Consider the following 21,813-nt stretch of genomic DNA (forward strand, 5'->3'; position numbering starts at 1 on the left):
AACAACATGAAAATTCTAACTAACTAACTAATTAAAGAAAATAGACTGGAAAGCAGAGCAAAGAGAGAACTTGAGGTGATGACTAGGGTTCTTGAAGCAAAGACAGAGAAAAAGAACAAAGCTGAGTAACAAATACTGTTCACAAAAATTAGAACCTTGCAGAGGACGCACAAAGAGAAGAGGAGGCACGAACAATCTAGCAAAGGGGCAGTGTCTGAGGCTGGCAGGGGCGCGGGTTCTGAGGCCGACGGAGGCGAACACATGCAGGAGGCAGAGCGGTTGTTCAGAAGTGAAGGCTGGTACCTGGGATTGCGATTGACGATGGTGGAGGTGGTTTAAGGTGCGAGATTGGAGGCTGGAGTGGTGGATGTCTGAGACCAGAGACAGGAGGCAGAGCAAGAGCGGCCAACCACTAGCGGCAACGCACAGACAGAGGCAGAGCACGCAGAAGGAGCGCGAAGCACAAGCGGCAACCACAGACCGAAGGCAGAGAACGCAGAAGGAGGGAGAAGGAGATGAAGAACTGACCACGAAACGGTGAAACTAAAAGACAATTCTGATAGAAGGTTTGGTTTTTGGCAAGTTAACCTAGGTATGTTGCTGTGATACAAGGGAGAAGGCACTCAAAAACTAAAATTTCCTGAACCTAAAAGGCGGTTTTGATAAAATTTTTATTTTTGGCGCAAAGTAAATAATAAGTGGCATTGAAATAACTATGTATAGCAAATTTTTTAAAATTAAAATTATATCTAATTTTTAATATCAAATTAGAAAGGATAAAATTACAACAAAAATATATTCAATAAGTTATAGAATAGAATATTGATATTTAAAAGATAGATATTTATAAAAAATTATATCTAATAATAATTTTAAAATATTTAAATTTTGAATTATTATAATGTAAATAATTAAAAAAATAAATTAAAAAATAATATGAGGTAACTAAAAAAATCAAAATTAAATATAAGATGGTATATAAAAATTTGTATAAGAAATTTAATATTAAATATAATAAAAATAAAAGAATAAAAAAAATAAGAAGATAGAATATATAAAAAAAATAAAAAGATAGAGTCTTCCAAGTTTAACTAAAAAAAAATATAATATACAATGATATAAAAAAAACTAATAAAAATATAATCAATTTAGTTCTAAAATTTAGGATTGGATAAGTATATTTGTTAAATTTTTTATTTAGTATTGAGTACGTATTACCTGAATTAAAAGAGTTATGGTGAATAATAGATTAATTTACTAGTCTTATATTTTAATTGTTGATCTATAATGATTCAATTAATTATTTTAAGAATGTAATTTATTTCATATTTGATATTATATAAAAATAATTATTAACTTAATAAAAAATTAAATAATTTTTTAATATTAAAAAATATATTTTAAAAATAAACCAACTAAATTTGATGGTAGCCCCACCAAAAGTACCCATTTCGTTGGCACCAAGCATACAATAGCTTTCCCCACCAGAAGTTTCAATTCGTGCGCCCCTCCTGAGATGACGACTAAATCCATTTCGCGGGTGCTTTGCGAACAATGGCCCTGCGCATTTTCGTAAAGCTTTCTCTGCATGCGTATTATGGGAATTAATATATTTTATTTACTTATTTATATAAAAAAAGCCTGCATAAATAAGCTCTATCGTACCTATTAATCCAATTTTTAAAAATATGTATAATAATAAATAAGATGTTAATTGGTATGATGATTATTTCATATTTTGATTAAGAGGTTTTGGAATTGAAAGGTGCAAACAAAAACTGTACCTTTTTATAAGTTATATATAATTAAGGTTATTTTAGGAAAAAAAACTTTATTTTGGAATAGTAAAAATATTTGGGACAAATCATAGACTAATTTAAAATATAAATAATATTTTTATACTAAATTTTAAAAGTTTTCAATAAATATTTGAAATCTGTTTGAAAATTGATGAACTTTCAAACTGATTTTACAAATGATGCTATTTTCGCCCCAAATTTGTGAGAAAAAATTTTGTCTACTTCGAAGGGTTAGTTATAGTAAAAGCATTTAAGATTAGGGGTGTCAAAAATCCCCAAGAAGCGGGGATCTCCGCGGGGACCGCCCCGAATGAGGCCCCGATAGCGGAGAATTTTTCCTGCGGCGACGGGGATGGGGGACAAAATTCCCCCGAAGCAGATGCGGGGACCCAAGCGGGGATTCCCGTCCCCATCCCCGTATTCTCCACAATCCCCGAATATAGTAAATTATTTAAATATCTTTATGAATTTAATTTTTATTTTGGTTTTTAAGTAATTTCACTTTGCATATATATATAGAAAAGTTAACCCTACTCCTCTTCCCAGTTCCCACTTCCCACTTCCAACATAGAGCGCCGCATTTGTTGTTCAACAGTGCTCCTCTCCTCGCGAAACCCTTCGTCTCTCTCTGCACCCTTCCTCTGTATTCTCTCCGTCGTCCCAGCCAGCAACCTCCGACCACCATCGACACCCCTACTCGTCACTGTCTGTTTCAGCCGGCCCACACTGCATCATTACCGCACCGCCCCGTGCGCCCTATTCCGTTCGCTCTCTTCCCGTCTTCGCCGCTCTTCTATTCACCGGCGTTTCTGACCTCTTCAGCCATTTCTTTCTTATCCCTGGTAAGATTCACTACTCTCTCCTTTTCTTCTTGTATTTTGGAATTTCAGTTTAGGTTTTTACTTTTTTTTTCATGAATTCTATGAATTTCTGATAATTGGTGGTTATTTTTTTATTTTTTTCATACTTTAATTTTTTTTATTTTCCATTAATTCTGAATTCTGATTTTATTAGCTATTGCCTGTTGATGAGTTTATGCTATGCTATTCTGTATTAATAATTTATATTTTGTAGAATGAAAAATTCTGATTTGCTGCACCATTTATATATTGAATTATAACCCAAAACGGTGATACATGAATCGACTAAACATAAAGCTGATTCACCTTCTTATTGTGCTTAATTTATTGGTTGAGCTACTTTAGTACAATGATTAAGTGTGTTTCAAGCCTCAAGTTTTAGGTTCTCTGTTTGTTGTAGTAACTGTTAGTTATGAGTTTTGATTGTAATTAGGATTCACTAAGTGGAATCTAGGGCCTTTTACAAATGTTTGGAAGGATTTAAAGAGTTTGAGGTTGTTGCAGGTTTAGAAGATGAATGGTTCTACTTCAGTTTTGGATTTTCTATTGAAAACTAGCTTAATTTTGCAGACTAGTAATTTCCCTTGCAGTGCAAAATGTGATTGATTGCATGTGGTTGGAAGAAAGTAATACATAAGTTTCAATCCTTGAGAGTGATGTAATTAGTAATTTGAAATTATGTTTTAATCCAAGTTAGAGCACAGATCTTTTTTTTGGGGACGTTTTGTCTTTAATTATTTTCTCTATAGGTTTTTTTTTTTTCTTGTAATTCTGAAATTGGAATATATTGTTCCCAGTGGTTCCTCAAAATTAAGCTATCTTGGCATTTGGATTGATTAGATGAAGTTGGAAATGGTTAAAAGGTTAGCTGGCCAAAATGAGATGATGAAAAACAAAAAATACTAAGTGAGATCCTTAGAATATTGATTACCTAAGGGATGTAAAATAAGCAATCTGACTTCACAAAAAGACCAAAACACAAGCTCTATAAACTGTTACTGCATGTGTATGTAATAATGTAATCCATAACATCAAATTTTATTTCGTATTAAAGTTCAATTTCATGTTAAATTTAACTCTCGTAAATTGTTGGTTGATATAATATAGGTAAATCAGGGTCGAAAATTCCAATTTCTTGGGACTATATGATGGATATGGAGATTTAAGAGTTTAGGTAATTATTTTTTTATTATGTTAAATTCTTATTAATTATATGGATTTCTTGTTTATGATGTATGTTAACATATTCATGTTTGTGTTGTATTTTAACAGAGAACATGGAATTGTTTGTTGGAAGCTGAAGACTTTATTTTATGGCTTTTTTTAAGAATGTATGTTGTATTTTAAAATTTCGTTTTATGAACTATGATCACTTGATTTTATATTTCTTTATTTGTAAGTTGTAATCTTGGATAAGATATGTATGTTTGTGATATGTATGTTTGTGTGTTGTTTTGACATTTTGTGGTTTTTTTTTTATATTTTTTTAAATTTTTTATAGTAATTTTTATATAAATGTTCAGCATAAGCAGATGGGGAATGGGGACCCGCGGAGAACACGGGGAACGTGGGGAATGGGATGGAAGCAATTATTCCCCTATGGCGGGGAATGGGGCAGGGACGGGGACAAAATTTGAGGGCGGGGACGGGGAGCACGGAGGCATCCCCCGCCCCCACCCCGCCCCATTGACACCCCTATTTAAGACTAATTATAGACAAATTTGGGATAGAATTAACATTTTTCAAAATGCGTCCCAAATTCGTCTAAAGTTATTGCGCATATTCAGATGGAATACGGACGAATTATAGTTTTTGTCCAAAATGTGTTGATAATCTGTATGAAAATTTTGGCGCCATCTAAAAAAATTTTGGCGCCAAAATTTGGGACAAAATTTAGACAAATTTAGGACAGAATATATTATTCCAATATCTCCACTAAAAATTGTTTAACATTTGTCTCAAATTTGTCCGAAATGAAAAAGTTATTTGGACAGAATAAATTTCGTTTGAAATTTTCGTCCAAAAAACCCTATTTGGCGAGAAATTCGAAAAAGGAAACGAAATCCTTTCAAAAAAGGAAGTTATATATTCGCGCGTTAATTGAGTTAAGAATCTATTAGAGGCGCGTGAAACATACGTGCATAACAAGTGCGTTTGAGCGTAACATCAATTAGAGGACTTGTAAGACTTGTAGAGCAAAATCATTTGTATGTAGAAATTAATTCTTTTTATTATATACCTAATTTTTATAAAATATGTGTTATATATAAAATATAAATAGAGTAGAATAGAATACACTCTAAACCTAAAATAAGATATTTATTTCTATTTTATTTTATATGTATTGCACCTAGATAATATCACATTCAAATTTTAAATTATTGCTCTCCTTCTCTTTCCATAGACGTGCTTCATCGTATATATATATATATATATATATATATATATATATATATATATATATATATATATATAATCAATTATATATATTTGTTTGTATTTAAAAACGTTGATTCTGTTAAAATTTATATTTTGATTGTATTTAAACTCGTTGCTTTTTTTCTTTTGGTGTCTACACGTTGTTTATATATATATTTCAAATATTTGTAGATAACATGAATGAATTTGACGAAATAGAAATCTTAGCTTTAGTTGTTTATGCAGACTACTTAATTTGTATACAATATAGAAGGTAGCATATGTTTCTAATTGAAAGATTAATCGCTCAACTACAGTGATATAATAGAGATCATGTAAAAAAAGAGGTAATGACCAAATTAGTATCCGAAAGATTGAAACGCTGACATTGTGATACCTGACTATTGTAATCGATAAAATGGTACCTGGTTAATTTTAAAACCTGACAAACGTGTCCATAAGCTTGCCAGACCAAAGTTCTGGTGAGGACAATGCTTACCTGGACACCGGATTTTGCTGACAAATTATGTTTTATTTGAGTTGTAATTTCTAATTAATTGATTTGTTAGCCTAGGTGAAAATTAGATCAATTGGATTTCATTTTGCCCCAAATCAGAACTTTGCCCTAATCCCAAATTAACAAGCTCTCTATTCGTTCATTCACAGGAGGGGATCCAAGATTGGAAGATGCACACAGCAAGGGGTCGTGGAAAAGCTGCAACGCTGAGAAGGCAGTCATCGATGCAAGCCTTCGACGTGGATGGTGCTTCGGGTATTGTGAGCAAAACTTACGATGGCTGTTGCTTTTGTCCCCTTCCAGTGGTTCCGTTGAAGTCAAAGACAAGTAGCAACCCTGATAGATGGTTTCTACGCTGCCCTATGTGGAAGGTAAGGTTGGAATTGTGATGAATATGTGAGGAAGTAGAATAATATCCCTTCTTGGTTTGTCGTCTGTTCTTATTCAGTTTTAGTATTCGATTGTTCTCTGATCTTTGAAATTTTCATGTTGTGCTAGAACACACAAATGCGTTACGGGTATTTCCAATGGTTGGATGAAATACAAGCGGAATGTGTGGAAGGAGAAGTTTCTTCAGAGAACAGTAATATGCTGGGCAAATCAGAACCCAAAAAGAAAGGCAGAATCAATGTCGACTGTGGGGATGGCCAGGAAATTCAAAAGATGATGATGGTACTTTCTGTGGTGAATGACATGAAGGAGAATCTGAAGAGGGTTGAGTTGTGCCTAATTTTTATGTGTATTTTGATTGGGTTAAATGTGGCTTTGATTATGTTTAGTTTGGCTAAGTAGATAGACATTGCACAGTATAATAGTATAACAGTGAGACTTTGGAATTTTGTAATCTTGTCCTCATTGTAATTGAGATGAATTAATGTATGATGTGTTCTTCTTGTGCTTTGATTGAGTTATTGTTGTTGTGATTTGAGCAACATATATGGAGTATATGTAAGCCATGTAAAATAGTTTTGTGAACAGAATCTGAATAAAACACCAAAATAACATCAAGTTATAACCATTAACTATTTAGAGTAACAAAGTTCAGGCCCCAAATAAGACTACCAAAATGACACATGTTCATAGTAACTGCTACAGACCCAAAATGACAGTAACAAAACACAGAAACACTAGGTTAGCACTTACATGCCATAATGGCAGTTGGGTGCATGTTAACTAAATCCTGTCCAAAATACAAATAACAACAGACTAAAAAACCCAAGAATCTCAGCTCATTTCTTGTCATTTGTTGATGGCTTTAATGGTGGTGGTCCGGATGGCTTTTTCTTCTTCAAGGATGGGGTGGACATGAAGCCTGTGAACCTGCTCTGTGTGGCTGGGCTTGCTGCTGCCATGGTCTCCCTAATCACAGTTGGTGGCCTAAATGGAGCTATAGGTTGGGCCTGAAGAGTGGGCCTAAGTAATGGACCTTGAGGCAATGACCCAACATTGGATGGAGATGCGGGAATTTGGGATCTAGACCCAACATCAGGCCTGACAACCCTAGGTTGAGCAAAGGGTGATGGTGCAGCTGCTGCATTTTGTGCTGGAGTTGGATGTGTTGTAGTGGTTGCCAGTCCTTTTCGAGTGGTGCTGCCTCTTCCTCTTGGTAGAACTGGTTTGCCCCTTACAAAAGATGGCCTGCCTCTCCTCTTTGGTGCTGGTGCTGGTTCTAAAGTAGCTGTTGGACCAACCAAGTTAGTTGCTACTGGTATGGTGGCTACATTAGGGGGTGAAGCATTTGTTGTAGTGTTGCCATCATTGATGTTATTCTGCATCATTTTGTCCATTCATGAAAACAAATCTTCTATGGAAATAGATCCAATAGTTTGGAACAATAAGGTTAAATAAATCACATTCTTTACCTGATTAGGCTAACTTTGTGGATGGTTTTGAGTGAGGTCTTCCTCATCTGCAACATGTGCAACGTGTGCAGCCTCCATGGTCTCCTCCCAGTTAGCTTCTTGCTCCCTAGCTTCTTCCTCATCAAGATCTGGTTCTTCAGCTGCTGTTCCATTTCCTTTTTCAGGACAATTTCTGCTATTATGTCCAGCCTTACAAAAAGCACATGAGTAAGAAAAATCAGCATTAATAAAGTTACAGCTAGGAAATAAAATGTAAAGTAAATACATATTAATAATGGTTTTTGTTTTGCTCACCCTTTTGCAGGTTTGGCATGTTATCTGTCCGTATCTTCTCTTGGCCTTGTATTGGCTTCCAGAACTTTGCTCAGTGCTATCCTTTCTCCTCTTCTTTGTAGGTCTGCCAATAGGCCTCTTGTATGGAGGGGACAGACATGGCAGCCCTTCGTGATGCTCCCAGTACTCCTGACTCGGTATGCTGCTAATGTGAAACATGTAAGTCCTATTATATGCCTCAATGGTGAGCTTATGATGGACATAGTCTTCAGGCTTCTCATTCTTTCTTTGGATTGCTGCAATTCCATGACAGCATGGTAGTCCAGTGAGCTGCCATTTTCTGCATGAGCATGTCCTCTCTCGTGTATTGACTCTCACTCTATGTTGCCACTTTGTTACTTCAAATTGGTTGTGCTCATCATCACCACACCATTGTGCTTCTCAGTAATTGGCTTGTCTTTTTTCTTTCTCTAACCTACTAACTTGTACAGGGGCTATCTGTCCAGTATAAGCCATCAGTGAGTCCTTGTGAGTTGCCATTGTCTTCATGATGTAGAACCTAAGCTCCTCAAGCATTGTCAAAATGCTCTTCCCCGAAGACCACAATTGTTGAGTTAAATGACTCATAGTTGTTGCTTGTCAAACTGTCTACCTTTGGCCAGTCTGAAAACTTTGATCTCGACCACTGTTCTTGTTCAAATTTTGACAAATACTCCCATGCTTGTTTGTTGATCCGTTTCACAACTCCCATTGCATCATTAAATTCTTGATCAGTAGTTGCTTTTGCACATTGCCAAAATGCTGTCTTAAGTTCCTTATTCTTCCATCTCTTGTTCAGATTTCTCCACATATGCATACAACAGAATCTGTGCTTCACCCTTGGCATCACGTCCTGTAAAGCTGGAATTTCTCCACATATGCATACAACACAAATAATTAGGAGACATTTCAAAAGTAATTTACAGAAACATACAAGAACTCAAAAAACATGAACATAATGCACATCACCTTTTGTTGGTCTGACATAAAAACCCAGCCATTCTCATTGTAGTCCCCAATGTCTTGGTGTAACTCCTCCAGAAAGAATCTCCAATTTTCCCTTGTTTCTGCATCAACAACCCCATATGCTATTGGAAACAGCTGATTGTTCACGTCCTGACCAACGGCTGTTAGTAATTGCCCTCCAAAGTAACCTTTCAAAAACGTCCCATCCAAAACTATAAATGGTCTACACCCTGCTTTAAAGCCATTTTTACAGGCAGCCAAACAGATGTACAAGTTCCTAAACCTAGGCAACCCCTCTGGCTGTGGAGTAGTCCCCATGTTGGCTCTTGAACCAGGATTAGCCTTGATGATTTCGTTAAGGTAGTCTCTGAGCCTTAGGTATTGATCTTTCTCTGTTTCCTCAATAACTTCTTTGGCTTTGTCGATAGCCCTATACATCATCCTCTCGTTGATTGAAATGTCATACTCAACTTTAAACCACTCCTGTGCCTCCCTTTGCAGTATGTTGGGATGGATCCTGAGCTTTGGGACTAGTTCCTCAGCAACCCAAGCACATGAAACTGATTTACTCTTGTTGCTCCTGGGGCACGTATGCTCGTCCACAAATGTCTTTATCTGAAAGGATGCTGGGTAGTTGGTCCTGGCACAATAGCACAACCAAGGGCAGTCTGGATCATAGCAGATCACCCTACACCTCTTCTTCTCATTCCTAAGGTAGAATACCTGTCTCCCAATTTGTATGTTGTACTTCTGCACTGATGCTTTGAACTGGTCCATGGTCTCGAACTCCATATTCAACTCCAGAGTTATTTTTCCATATGGCGTGTTGGGATTATGTTGAGGAAATACAGGTTCCTCTTCATCATCAGATGCAGGAGGGCTACAGAGTTCTTCAGATTCATATTGGTACATCTCAGGTTCACTATCGCCATCTTCTCTATTCGGGTTAGCCACCTCTACCCTTGGTGCTTCATCCTCCTTTCCAGGTACAATTCTTTGCCCAGACGGTTGAGGCCTTGGATGTTTTCTTCTTGCATTGTTCCTCTCACTTGTTTGTGTTACATTATCTATTGCATAGTCATTTGAGATACATGAGAATTGATGAAATTTTTATTCACATAGCCTCTAACTAAAAAAAATCAAATTTACCTGTTGGGTTTTCTGTAACAGGTTCATCTGCCCTTTGCTCATCCACAAAAGGTTCTCCAAAATCAGAACCTTCATTCAGATCAGCAACATCATCAGCATTGGTCTCCTCTGTGGGTTCATTCACAGCTTCAGCTTCTCGAGGATTACTCTCAGGAAGCTCATTCTCGGCAGCTCTTCTTTCTCGGGGTAAACCACTAGGTGGTGGTTGATGAGCGGATAATCTATACGCTTTTTGGCATTGTTTTTAGTATGTTTTTAGTATATTTTAATTATTTTTTATTATATTTTTATTAGTTTTTAAATAAAAATCATATTTCTGGATTTTACTATGAGTTTGTGTGTTTTTCTGTGATTTCAGGTATTTTCTGGCTGAAATTGAGGGATATGAGCAAAAATCTGATTCAGAGGCTGAAAAAGGACTGTAGATGCTGTTGGATTCTAACCTCCCTGCACTCAAAGTGGATTTTCTGGAGCTACAGAAGCCCAATTGGTGCGCTCTCAATTGCGTTGGAAAGTAGACATCCTGGGCTTTCCAGCAATATATAATAGTCCATACTTTACCTGAGATTTTATGGCCCAAACAGGCGTTTCAAGTCAGCTCAAGAATTCTGGCGTTTAACTCCAGAACTGGCACAAAAGCTGGAGTTAAACGCCCAAACTGGCACAAAAGCTGGCGTTTAACTCCAAGAAAAGTCTCTACACATGGAAGCTTCAATGCTCAGCCCAAGCACACACCAAGTGGGCCCGGAAGAAGATTTCTGCATTAATTACTGATTTCTGTAAACCCTAGGCTACTAGTTCTCTATAAATAGGACCTTATACTATTGTATTTTCATCTTTGATAAGTCTTATGCTATCTTAGACACGTTTGGAGGCTGGCCATTTGGCCATGCCTAGACCTTGTTCTTATGTATTTTCAACGGTGGAGTTTCTACACACCATAGATTAAGGTGTGGAGCTCTGCTGTTCTTCATGAATTAATACAAAGTACTATTGTCTTTCTATTCAACTCAAGTCTATTTCCTCTCCAAGATATTCATTCGCACCCAAGAACATGATGAATGTGATGATTATGTGACACTCATCACCATTCTCACCTATGAACGTGTGACTGACAACCACTTCCGTTCTACATGCAAACAAGCTTGAATGTGTATCTCTTGGGTTTCTAATCTAAGATTAGAACCTTCGTGGTATAGGCTAGAATTATTGGCAGCCATTCCTGAGATTCGGAACGTCTAAACCTTGTCTGTGGTATTCTGAGTAGGATCTGGGAAGGGATGGCTGTGACGAGCTTCAAACTCGCGATTGTGGGGCGTGTGACAGACGCAAAAGGATCAATGGATCCTATTCCGACATGATCGAGAACCGACAGATGATTAGCTGTGCGGTGACAGCGCATTTGGAACGTTTTCACTGAGAGGACGGGAAGTAGCCATTGACAACGGTGATGCCCAACATAAAGCTTGCCATGGAAAGGAGTATGAATGATTGGAAGAAGGCAATAGGAAAGCAGAGGTTCAAGGGGAACAAAGCATCTTCATACGCTTATCTGAAATCCACCAATGAATTACATAAGTATCTCTATCTTTATTTTATGTTTATTTTCATCACCTTAAACTCCATAACCATTTGAATCCGCCTGACTGAGATTTACAAGATAACCATAGATTGCTTCAAGCCAACAATCTCCGTGGGATCGACCCTTACTCACGTAAGGTATTACTTGGACGACCCAGTGCACTTGCTGGTTAGTTGTGCGGAATTGTGACAAAGTGTGATTCATGTTTAAGAGCTCCAAGTCCTTTGGCGCCATTGTTGATGATCACAATTTCGTGCACCAAGTTTTTGGCGCCGTTGCCGGGGATTGTTCGAGTTTGGATAACTGACGGTTCATCTTATTGCTTAGATTAGGTACTTTTCAGAATTTTTAAGAATGAATTCTAGAGTTTCAAGGTGATGTTCTTATCATCACAAAAGCTGATTGATTCTCATCGATTTAGCTACTGAATGTAATGTCCTACTGAAGCTTGGCCAAACATGTCTAATATTTTTTAGACTGAAGCTTTAGACTAACATTGCATGATTCCTGGAATTCTTATTAAAACTTTTGAATCCCTTCATTTTCTTTTCCATATAAGTTTCGAAAATCACAAAAAAATTTATAAAACCATAAAAATCAAAAATATTTTATGTTTCTTGTTTGAGTCTAGTATCAATTTTTAAGTTTAGTGTCAATTGCATGACTTTCTTCTTCTTGCATTTTTCGAATTTATACATATTGTTCTTCATTGATCTTCAAGTTGTTCTTGATGATTTCATTGCTCTGATCTTCAAATTCTCTTGTTTTGTATGTTTTGTTGTTTCTTACATGCATTTTTACATTGTTATAGTCCTTAGTATACAAACTTTTAAGTTTGGTGTCTTACATGCATTGTTTATTTGATCTTAGTTGCATTTTTATTGATTCCCATCATCAAAAATTCAAAAATATTTTTTAAACTATGTCTTTTCAAGTCAATAATACAAAGAATTAAAGATTCAGAACATTCAGTAGAGGAATCAAACAGAAAAAGCTGGGCGTTCAGAACGCCCAGTGAAGAAGGAAAACTGGCGTTTAAACGCCAGCCAGGGTACCTGGCTGGGCGTTTAACGCCCAAAAAGGTAGAGAATTGGGCGTTAAACACCAGAATGGGCACCATTCTGGGCGTTTAACGCCAGGATGACACTAGAGGGAAGATTTTGTTTTTAATTCACATTTTTTTCAAGTTTTCATAATTTTTCAAAATCAAATCTTTTTCAAATCATATCTTTTCAATCATATCTCTTTCAAAATCAATTTCTTTCCATTTTATATTTATTTTTACTATTTTCAAAAATCCTTGCTTCAATTCAAGATTTACTTCAAAATTTTCAAGTTGTTACTTGCCTATTAAGAAAGGATCAAACTTTAAATTTTAGAATCATATCTTTTAATTTCTTATTAGTCAAGTAATCAACTTTAATTTTAAAAACTTTCTTTTTCAAAATCTTTTTCAAAAAATCACTTAATTTCTTTCCCAATTTTAGTTTTCGAAAATCATCAATCAATTTTTCAAAATTTCTTTTAATTATTTCAAAATCTTTTACTTTAATTTTCAAAAATTCTTCCCCTCTTCTCACATCCTTCTATTTAAAGGACTAACACTCCTCCTCAAGGTACAATTCGAACTCCCTCCTTTTTTATATGTTCGAATTCTTTTCCATCTACCTCCTCCTTCTATTCTTCTTTTTCTCTGACACCTCAAGGAATCTCTATACTGTGACATAGAGGATTCCCTACTTTCTTGTTCTCTTCTCTTTCATATGAGCAGGAACAAAGATAAAGACATACTTGTTCAAGCTAATCCTGAACCTGAAAGGACCTTGAAAAGAAAGCTAAGAGAAGCTAAAGAACATCTCTCTTTAGAGGGCCTAACAGAGCTTTTCAAGGAAGAAGAAACCATGGCAGCCAAAAACAACAATGCCAACAATGCAAGGAAGGTGCTTGGTGACTTTACTGCACCTACTCCCGACTTCTATGGGAGAAACATCTCAATCCCTGCCATTGGAGCAAACAACTTTGAGCTTAAGCCTCAATTAGTTTCTCTAATGCAACAGAATTGCAAGTTTCATGGACTTCCATTGGAAGATCCTCATCAGTTCTTAGCTGAATTCCTGCAAATCTGTGACACTGTCAAGACCAATGGGGTTGACCCTGAAGTCTACAGACTTATGCTTTTTCCTTTTGCTGTAAGGGATAGAGCTAGGACATGGTTGGATTCACAACCTAAAGCAAGCCTGAACTCTTGGGAAAAGCTAGTCAATGCCTTCTTGGCAAAGTTCTTTCAACCTCAAAAATTGAGCAAGCTTAGAGTGAAAGTCCAAACCTTCAGACAGAAGGAAGGTGAGTCCCTCTATGAAGCTTGGGGAAGATACAAGCAACTGATCAGAAGATGTCCTTCTGACATGCTTTCTGAATGGAGCATCATAGGTATTTTCTATGATGGTCTGTCTGAACTATCCAAGATGTCATTGGATAGCTCTGCTGGAGGATCTCTTCATCTGAAGTAGACACCTGCAGAAGCTCAGGAACTCATTGAAATAGTTGCAAATAACCAATTCATGTACACTTCTGAAAGGAACCCTGTGAATAATGGGACAACTCAGAAGAAAGAAGTTCTTGAGATTGATACTCTGAATGCCATATTGGCTCAGAATAAAATATTGACCCAATAAGTCAATATAATTTCTCAGAGTCTATCTGGAATGCAAGCAGCAACAGGCAGTACTAAGGAAGCTTTCTCTGAAGAAGAAGCTTATGATCCTGAGAACCCAGCAATGGAAGAGGTGAATTACATGGGAGAACCCTATGGAAACACCTATAATCCTTCATGGAGAAATCATCCAAATCTCTCATAGAAGGATCAACAGAGACCCCAACAAGGTTTCAACAACAATAATAGTGGAAGAAACAGGTTTAGCAATAGCAAGCCTTTTCCATCATCTTCTCAGCAACAGACAGAGAACTCTAAGCAAAGCCACTCTGACTTACCAACCATAGTCTCTGATCTAATCAAAATCACTCAAAGTTTCATGACTGAAACAAGATCCTCCATTAGAAATTTGGAGGCACAAGTGGGTCAGCTGAGTAAGAAAATTACTGAACTCCCTCCTAGTACTCTCCCAAGCAATACAGAAGAGAATCCAAAGAGAGAGTGCAAGGCCATAACCACATCTCACATGGCCGAACATGGAGAGGAGGAAGAGGCAGTGATTCCCACTGAGGAAGACCTCAATGGATGCCCACTGACCTCCATGGAGTTCCCTAATGAAGAACCATAGGAATCTGAGGCTCACACTGAGACCATAGAGATCCCATTGAATTTACTTTTGCCATTCATGAGCTCTGATGAGTATTCATCCTTTGAAGAGGATGAAGATGTTACTGAAGAGCAAGCTGCTAAGCACCTTAGAGCAATCATGAAGCTAAATGCCAAGCTATTTGGTAATGAGATTTGGGAGAATGAACCTCCATTGCTCATCAAAGAACTGGATGACTTGACTAGGCAGAGATTACCTCAAAAGAGATAGACCCTGGAAAGTTCTCAATTCCTTGTACCATAGGCACCATGACCTTTGAGAAGGCTCTGTGTGACCTAGGATCAAGTATAAACCTCATGCCTCTCTCTGTAATGAAGAAGCTAGGGATCATTGAGGTACAAGCTGTAAGAATCTCACTGGAGATGGCAGACAATTCAAAGAAACAGGCTTATGGACTTGTAGAGGATGTCTTGGTAAAGGTTGAAGACCATTACATCTCTGCTGATTTCATAATCCTAGAGACTGGGAAGTGTATGGATGAATCCATCATCCTTGGCAGACCCTTCCTAGCCACAGCAAAGGCTGTGATTGATGTTGATAGAGGAGAATTGATCATTCAAGTGAATGAAGACTCCCTTGTGTTTAAAGCTCAAGGATATCCCTCTGTAACCATGGAGAGGAAGCATGAAGAGCTTCTCTCAATACAGAGTCAAACAGAGCCCCCACAGTCAAACTCTAAGTTTGGTGTTGGGAGGTTCCAACATTACTCTGAACATCTGTGAGGCTCCATGAGAGCCCACGGTCAAGCTATTGACATTAAAGAAGCGCTTGTTGGGAGGTAACCCAATCGTTACTATTCTATGATAATTTTCTATTTTCTATTGTTATTTTATGTTTTATGTAGGTTGATGATCATGTGAAGTCACAAAAACAATTGAAAAAGCAAAAACAAAGTGAAAAACAGAATGAAAAATAGAACACCCTGGAGGAGACAGTTACTGGCGTTTAAACGCCAGTAAAGGTAGCAGAATGGGCGTTAAACGCCCAGTCTGGTACCATTCTGGGCGTTTAATGCCAGGAATGGGCAAGAAGCTGGCGTTAAACGCCAGAAATGGGCAGCAGCCTGGCATTTAACGCCAGGATTGGCAACAAGGGGCGTTTTGCACGCCACTTGGTGCAGGGATGAGAAATCCTTGACACCTCAGGATCTGTGGATCCCACAGGATCCCCACCTACCCCACATTTCTCTCTCTTCTTCACCCATTCACCAATCACCTCAATACCTCTTCCCCAAAAACCCCTCACCTATCAAATCCCACCATTCTCTTCACCACTCACATCCATCCTTCATAAAACCCCACCTACCTCACCATTCAAATCCAAACCACTTGCCCTCCCAAACCCACCCTTAATGGCCGAACAATACACCCCCCCTCTCACTCCTATATAAACCCATATTCACTCCTTCATTTTCACACAACCTAAACACCACTTTTCCCCCTTGGCCGAAATACAAAGCCCACTCCATCTCCTCTATTTCTTCTTCTTCTACTCTCTTCTTTCCTCTTTTGCTCGAGGACGAGCAAACCTTCTAAGTTTGGTGTGGTAAAAGCTAAATCTTTTTGTTTTTTCATAACCATTTATGGCACCAAAGGCCGGAGAAACCTCTAGAAAGAGGAAAGGGAAGGCAAAAGCTTCCACCTCCGAGTCATGGGAGATGGAGAAATTCCTCTCAAGGGTGCATCAAGACCACTTCTATGAAGTTGTGGCCAAGAAGAAAGTAATCCCCGAGGCCCCTTTTAAGCTCAAAAATGGCGAATATCCAGAGATCCGACATGAGATCCGAAGAAGAGGTTGGGAAGTTCTCACCAACCCCATTCAACAAGTCGGGATCTTAATGGTTCAAGAGTTCTATGCCAATGCATGGATCACCAAGAACCATGATCAAAGTGTGAACCCAGACCCTAAGAATTGGCTTACAATGGTTCGGGGGAAATACTTAGATTTTAGTCCGGAAAATGTAAGGTTGGCGTTCAACTTGCCTATGATGCAAGGAGATGCACACCCCTACACTAGAAGGGTCAACTTTGATCAAAGGTTGGACCAAGTCCTCATGGACATATGTGAAGAGGGCGCTCAATGGAAGAGAGATTCAAGAAGGAAGCCGGTTCAACTAAGAAGGCATGACCTCAAGCCCGTGGCTAGGGGATGGTTGGAGTTCATCTAACGCTCAATCATTCCCACTAGCAACCGGTCCGAAGCTACTATAGACCGGGCTATCATGATACATAGCATCATGATTGGAGAGGAAGTGGAAGTTCATGAGGTTATATCCCAAGAACTCTACAAGGTAGCGGACAAGTCCTCTCCTTTGGCAAGGTTAGCCTTCCCTCATCTCATTTGTCACCTTTGTAATTCGGTTGGAATTGACATAGAGGAAGACATCCTCATTGATGAGGACAAACCCATCACTAAGAAAAGGATGGAGAAAACAAGAGAACCTCATCAAGAGCATGAGGAAATTCCTCATCATGAAATCCCTGAGATACCTCAAGGGATGCATCTTCCTCCACAAAACTATTGGGAGCAAATCAACACCTCCCTAGGAGAATTTAAGTTCCAACATGGGACAACTAAGGGTGGAGCACCAAGAGCATTCCATCCTCATCCATGAAATTTGAGAAGATCAAAGAACCATGAGAGAGGAGCAACAAAGGCAAGGACGAGACATTGAGGAGCTCAAGCACTCCATAAGATCTTCAAGAGGAAGAACAAGCCGCCATCACTAAGGTGGACCCGTTCTTTATTTTCCTGTTTTTCGAAAATTATGCTTTATGTTTATTTATATTTGTGTCTTTATTACATGATCATTAGTGTCTATGCCTTAAAGCTATGAAAATGAATCCATCACCTTTGTTAAATGAAAAATGTTTTTAATTGAGAAAGAAAAAGAAGTGCATGAATTTCAAATTTTAAAACAGTTTAATTATCTTGAGGTGGTGGCAATACTATTGTTTTTCTGAATGAATGCTTGAACAGTGCATATTTTTGAATTTGATTGTTTATGAATGTTAAAATTGTTGGCTCTTGAAAGAATGAAAGGAAAAGGAGAAATGTTATCTGATGATCTGAAAAATCATAAAATTGATTCTTGAAGCAAGAAAAAGCAGTGAAAAGCTTGCAGAAAAAAAAAGGATATATGCGAAAAAAAAAGAAGAAAGAAAAAGAAAAAGCAAGCAGATAAAGCCAATACCCCTTTAAACCAAAAGGCAAGGGTGATAAAAAGGATCCAAGGCTTTGAGCATCAGTGGATAGGAGGGCCCACAGGAATAAAATCCTGGCCTAAGCGGCTAAACCAAGCTGTCCCTAACCATGTGCTTGTGGCGTGAAGGTGTCAAGTGAAAACTTGAGACTGAGCGGTTAAAGTCGTGGTCCAAAGCAAAAAGAGTGTGCTTAAGAGCTTTGGACACCTCTAATTGGGGACTCTAGCAAAGCTGAGTCACAATCTGAAAAGGTTCACCCAGTTATGTGTCTGTGGCATTTATGTATCCGGTGGTAATACTGGAAAACAAAGTGCTTAGGGTCACGGCCAAGACTCATAAAGTAGCTGTGTTCAAGAATCAACATACTTAACTAGGAAAATCAATAACACTATCTGGATTCTGAGTTCCTATAGAAGCCAATCATTCTGAACTTCAAGGGATAAAGTGAGATGTCAAAACTGTTCAGAAGCAAAAAGCTAAAAGCCCCACTCATCTAATTAATACTGATCTTCATAGATGTTTTTGGGATTCATTGTATATTCTCTTCTTTTGATCCTATTTGATTTTTAGTTGCTTGGGGACAAGCAACAATTTAAGTTTGGTATTGTGATGAGCGGATAATCTATACGCTTTTTGGCATTGTTTTTAGTATGTTTTTAGTATATTTTAATTAATTTTATTATATTTTTAATAGTTTTTAAATAAAAATTATATTTCTAGACTTTACTATGAGTTTGTGTGTTTTTCTGTGATTTCAGGTATTTTCTGGCTGAAATTGAGGGACCTGAGCAAAAATCTGATTCAGAGGCTGAAAAAGGACTGCAGATGCTGTTGGATTCTGACCTCCCTACACTCAAAGTGGATTTTCTGGAGCTACAGAAGCCCAATTGGCGCGCTCTTAATTGCGTTGAAACGTAGACATCCTGGGCTTTCCAGAAATACATAATAGTCTATACTTTGCCCGAGATTTGATGGCCCAAATAGGCGTTCCAAGTCAGCTCAAGAATTCTGGCGTTTAACTCCAGAATTGGCACAAAAGCTGGAGTTAAACGCCCAAACTGGCACAAAAGTTGGCGTTTAACTCCAAGAAAAGTCTCTACACATGGAAGCTTCAATGCTCAGCCCAAGCACACACCAAGTGGGCCCGGAAGAAGATTTCTGCATTAATTACTGATTTCTGTAAACCCTAGGCTACTAGTTCTCTATAAATAAGACCTTATACTATTGTATTTTCATCTTTGATAAGTCTTACGCTATCTTAGACACGTTTGGAGGCTGGCCATTTGGCCATGCCTAGACCTTGTTCTTATGTATTTTCAACGGTGGAGTTTCTACACACCATAGATTAAGGTGTGGAGCTCTGCTGTTCTTCATGAATTAATACAAAGTACTATTGTCTTTCTATTCAACTCAAGTCTATTTCTTCTCCAAAATATTCATTCGCACCCAAGAACATGATGAATGTGATGATTATGTGACACTCATCACCATTCTCAGCTATGAACGCATGACTGACAACCACTTCCGTTCTACATGCAAACAAGCTTGAATGTGTATCTCTTGGGTTTCTAATCTAAGATTGGAACCTTCGTGGTATAGGCTAGAATTATTGGCAGCCATTCCTGAGATCCGAAACATCTAAACCTTGTCTGTGGTATTCTGAGTAGGATCTGGGAAGGGATGGCTGTGACGAGCTTCAAACTCGCGATTGTGGGGCGTGTGACAGACGCAAAAGGATCAATGGATCCTATTCCGACATGATCGAGAACCGACAGATGATTAGCCATGCGGTGACAGTGCATTTGGAACGTTTTCACTGAGAGGACGGAAAGTAGCCATTGACAACAGTGATGCCCAACATAAATCTTGCCATGGAAAGGAGTATGAATGATTGGAAGAAGGCAATAGGAAAGCAGAAGTTCAAGGGGAACAAAGCATCTTCATACGCTTATCTGAAATCCACCAATGAATTACATAAGTATCTCTATCTTTATTTTATGTTTATTTTCATCACCTTAAACTCCATAACCATTTGAATCCGCCTGACTGAGATTTACAAGATGACCATAGCTTGCTTCAAGCCGACAATCTCCGTGGGATCGACCCTTACTCACGTAAGGTATTACTTGGACGACCCAGTGCACTTGCTGGTTAGTTGTGCGGAATTGTGACAAAGTGTGATTCATGTTTAAGAGCTCCAAGTTGATGACATGTCAACATGTCATGTTTTTCTATGCTTCTTCATACAAGAAATTGATGATTTGTGCTTAAATATTGAATGCTTTTGTGCTTGAATGTTATATTTCTTTGATCTTTTGATTTGAAAAATTCTGTAGGAAATAAGAAGAAAAAGAAGCAAAAAGCACAAAATAAACTAAAAAGAAGAAAAAAAAAAGAGTTTTGGGGCACACTTTGAAGTTGGAGCACACTTTGGAGCCTTAGGCCATGCTTTTAAAAGCGTGGCCCATGACCAAATAAAGGAGATTTGCAATCAGCACTCACAAAGCTCAGTTCACTTAGTGAACTTAGCTTTATCGTGAAAAACTTAGCTTGGAAGCAAGAATTTTCGCTAAGTTAAAACTTGGGCGTTTACAGCATGACCATGCCTCCTTCAAAGGGCTATAACTTGAGCTACAGACGTCCAATTGATGTGCTTCTAGTTGCGTTGGAAAGCTGACATTTAGAGCTTTCCAACGATGTATGATAGTCCATATTTGGCATAAAATTGTGGCACAAGTGAAAGGCATCTTTAAGGACCAAAAACAAGCAAAAATAAACCAAAGTGGCTTCACCAAGGCTCGAAGGGGGAGACACAAGGAAATCAAGAAAAGCAAGGAAAGAGTGCTCAGTTCACTTTCCCAACTGAGCTTTATCGGGCTCCCACTCAAGAAAATTCAAGGAAAAGGCTCACAAAAGTGCTTCCACCAAGGTTCGAACACATGACCTCACACTCAAAGGTGGAGCGCTACATAAGGAAAAAATGGGAGCTCAGTTGGTTTTCCCAACTGAGCGCTACATTCCCCCATCTCCCCACATTTTGGCACGCCCAAAAGCACCAAGGAGCAAGCATGATGCGCAACAAGAAGTGCACCAAGGGGCTGTGATGCGCGCAAGTGACACGGCCAAGGATGCCATGACGCGCACAACTTTTGACACGGCCAAGACTAGAGCTCAGTTCAAAATTCCAACTGAGCTCTAGTGTCATGCAACATGGGCAAGGCTGAACGCACACTAAATCAAGCAAGCAAGGCAACATTGGGTGCTCAGTTTGGTTTTCCAACTGAGCCGTCCCTGGGAGGTGCAATATTGGGCCAAAATTCAACCAAAATTCCAATTAAAATCAATTCTTCACCAAATTGAATCAAGGCCAACCAAACCCATGTCTCTTCAAATCCAAAGCAAGCAAAGCCCACATCATCACTCAAAGGCACAAGAACAAGCTAGAATTAGGATTTTCATTTAATTTATTTTTCATTTCAATTTCATTTTATTTTGTAAAAAGCCTATATAAAGGCATCATTCTCATTTTCAAAAGGGGAGCTCCATTAGAAAGTAGGGGAGGTCAGTCCCATTAGAGAGTATAGGGGTTGGCTCCATTTGGGAGCTCTCTCTCTCTTAGTTTTCATTTCTGTTTTAAATCTTGGATTGAGATTGGAAGGAATTCTGTTTTCATTCTCTATCTGTAACTTCTCTTGTTCTTCTTCTGCAATTTACTTTTCCATTTTCAATTTGCAATTGTTATTGTTGGATCAAGGAAGGATTTGAGATCTAGACTTGCTTTCTAGTCTCTTCCACTCCTGAGATCTTCAACATTCTTTAAATTGC

At 38.1% G+C, this 21,813-nt stretch overlaps 1 protein-coding gene and 1 pseudogene across 1 annotated transcript; one reads left to right on the plus strand and one right to left on the minus strand.

The window, feature by feature from the left end:
- The first annotated feature begins 5,764 nt into the window (after positions 1-5,764).
- On the plus strand, positions 5,765-6,386 carry LOC110265031 (uncharacterized). Its single transcript, XM_021107771.2, has 2 exons — positions 5,765-5,965; positions 6,093-6,386. The coding sequence occupies exons 1-2, from the start codon at positions 5,765-5,767 to the stop codon at positions 6,384-6,386; spliced, it is 495 nt and encodes a 164-aa protein (XP_020963430.1).
- Positions 6,387-7,465: 1,079 nt separating this feature from the next.
- Positions 7,466-8,615, minus strand: LOC148550868 (uncharacterized; annotated as a pseudogene).
- Between the last annotated feature and the right edge of the window lie 13,198 nt (positions 8,616-21,813).

This window comes from Arachis ipaensis, chromosome B7 (assembly GCF_059453495.1).
Source record: "Arachis ipaensis isolate K30076 ecotype BB chromosome B7, ASM5945349v1, whole genome shotgun sequence".
NCBI lineage: Eukaryota > Viridiplantae > Streptophyta > Magnoliopsida > Fabales > Fabaceae > Arachis > Arachis ipaensis.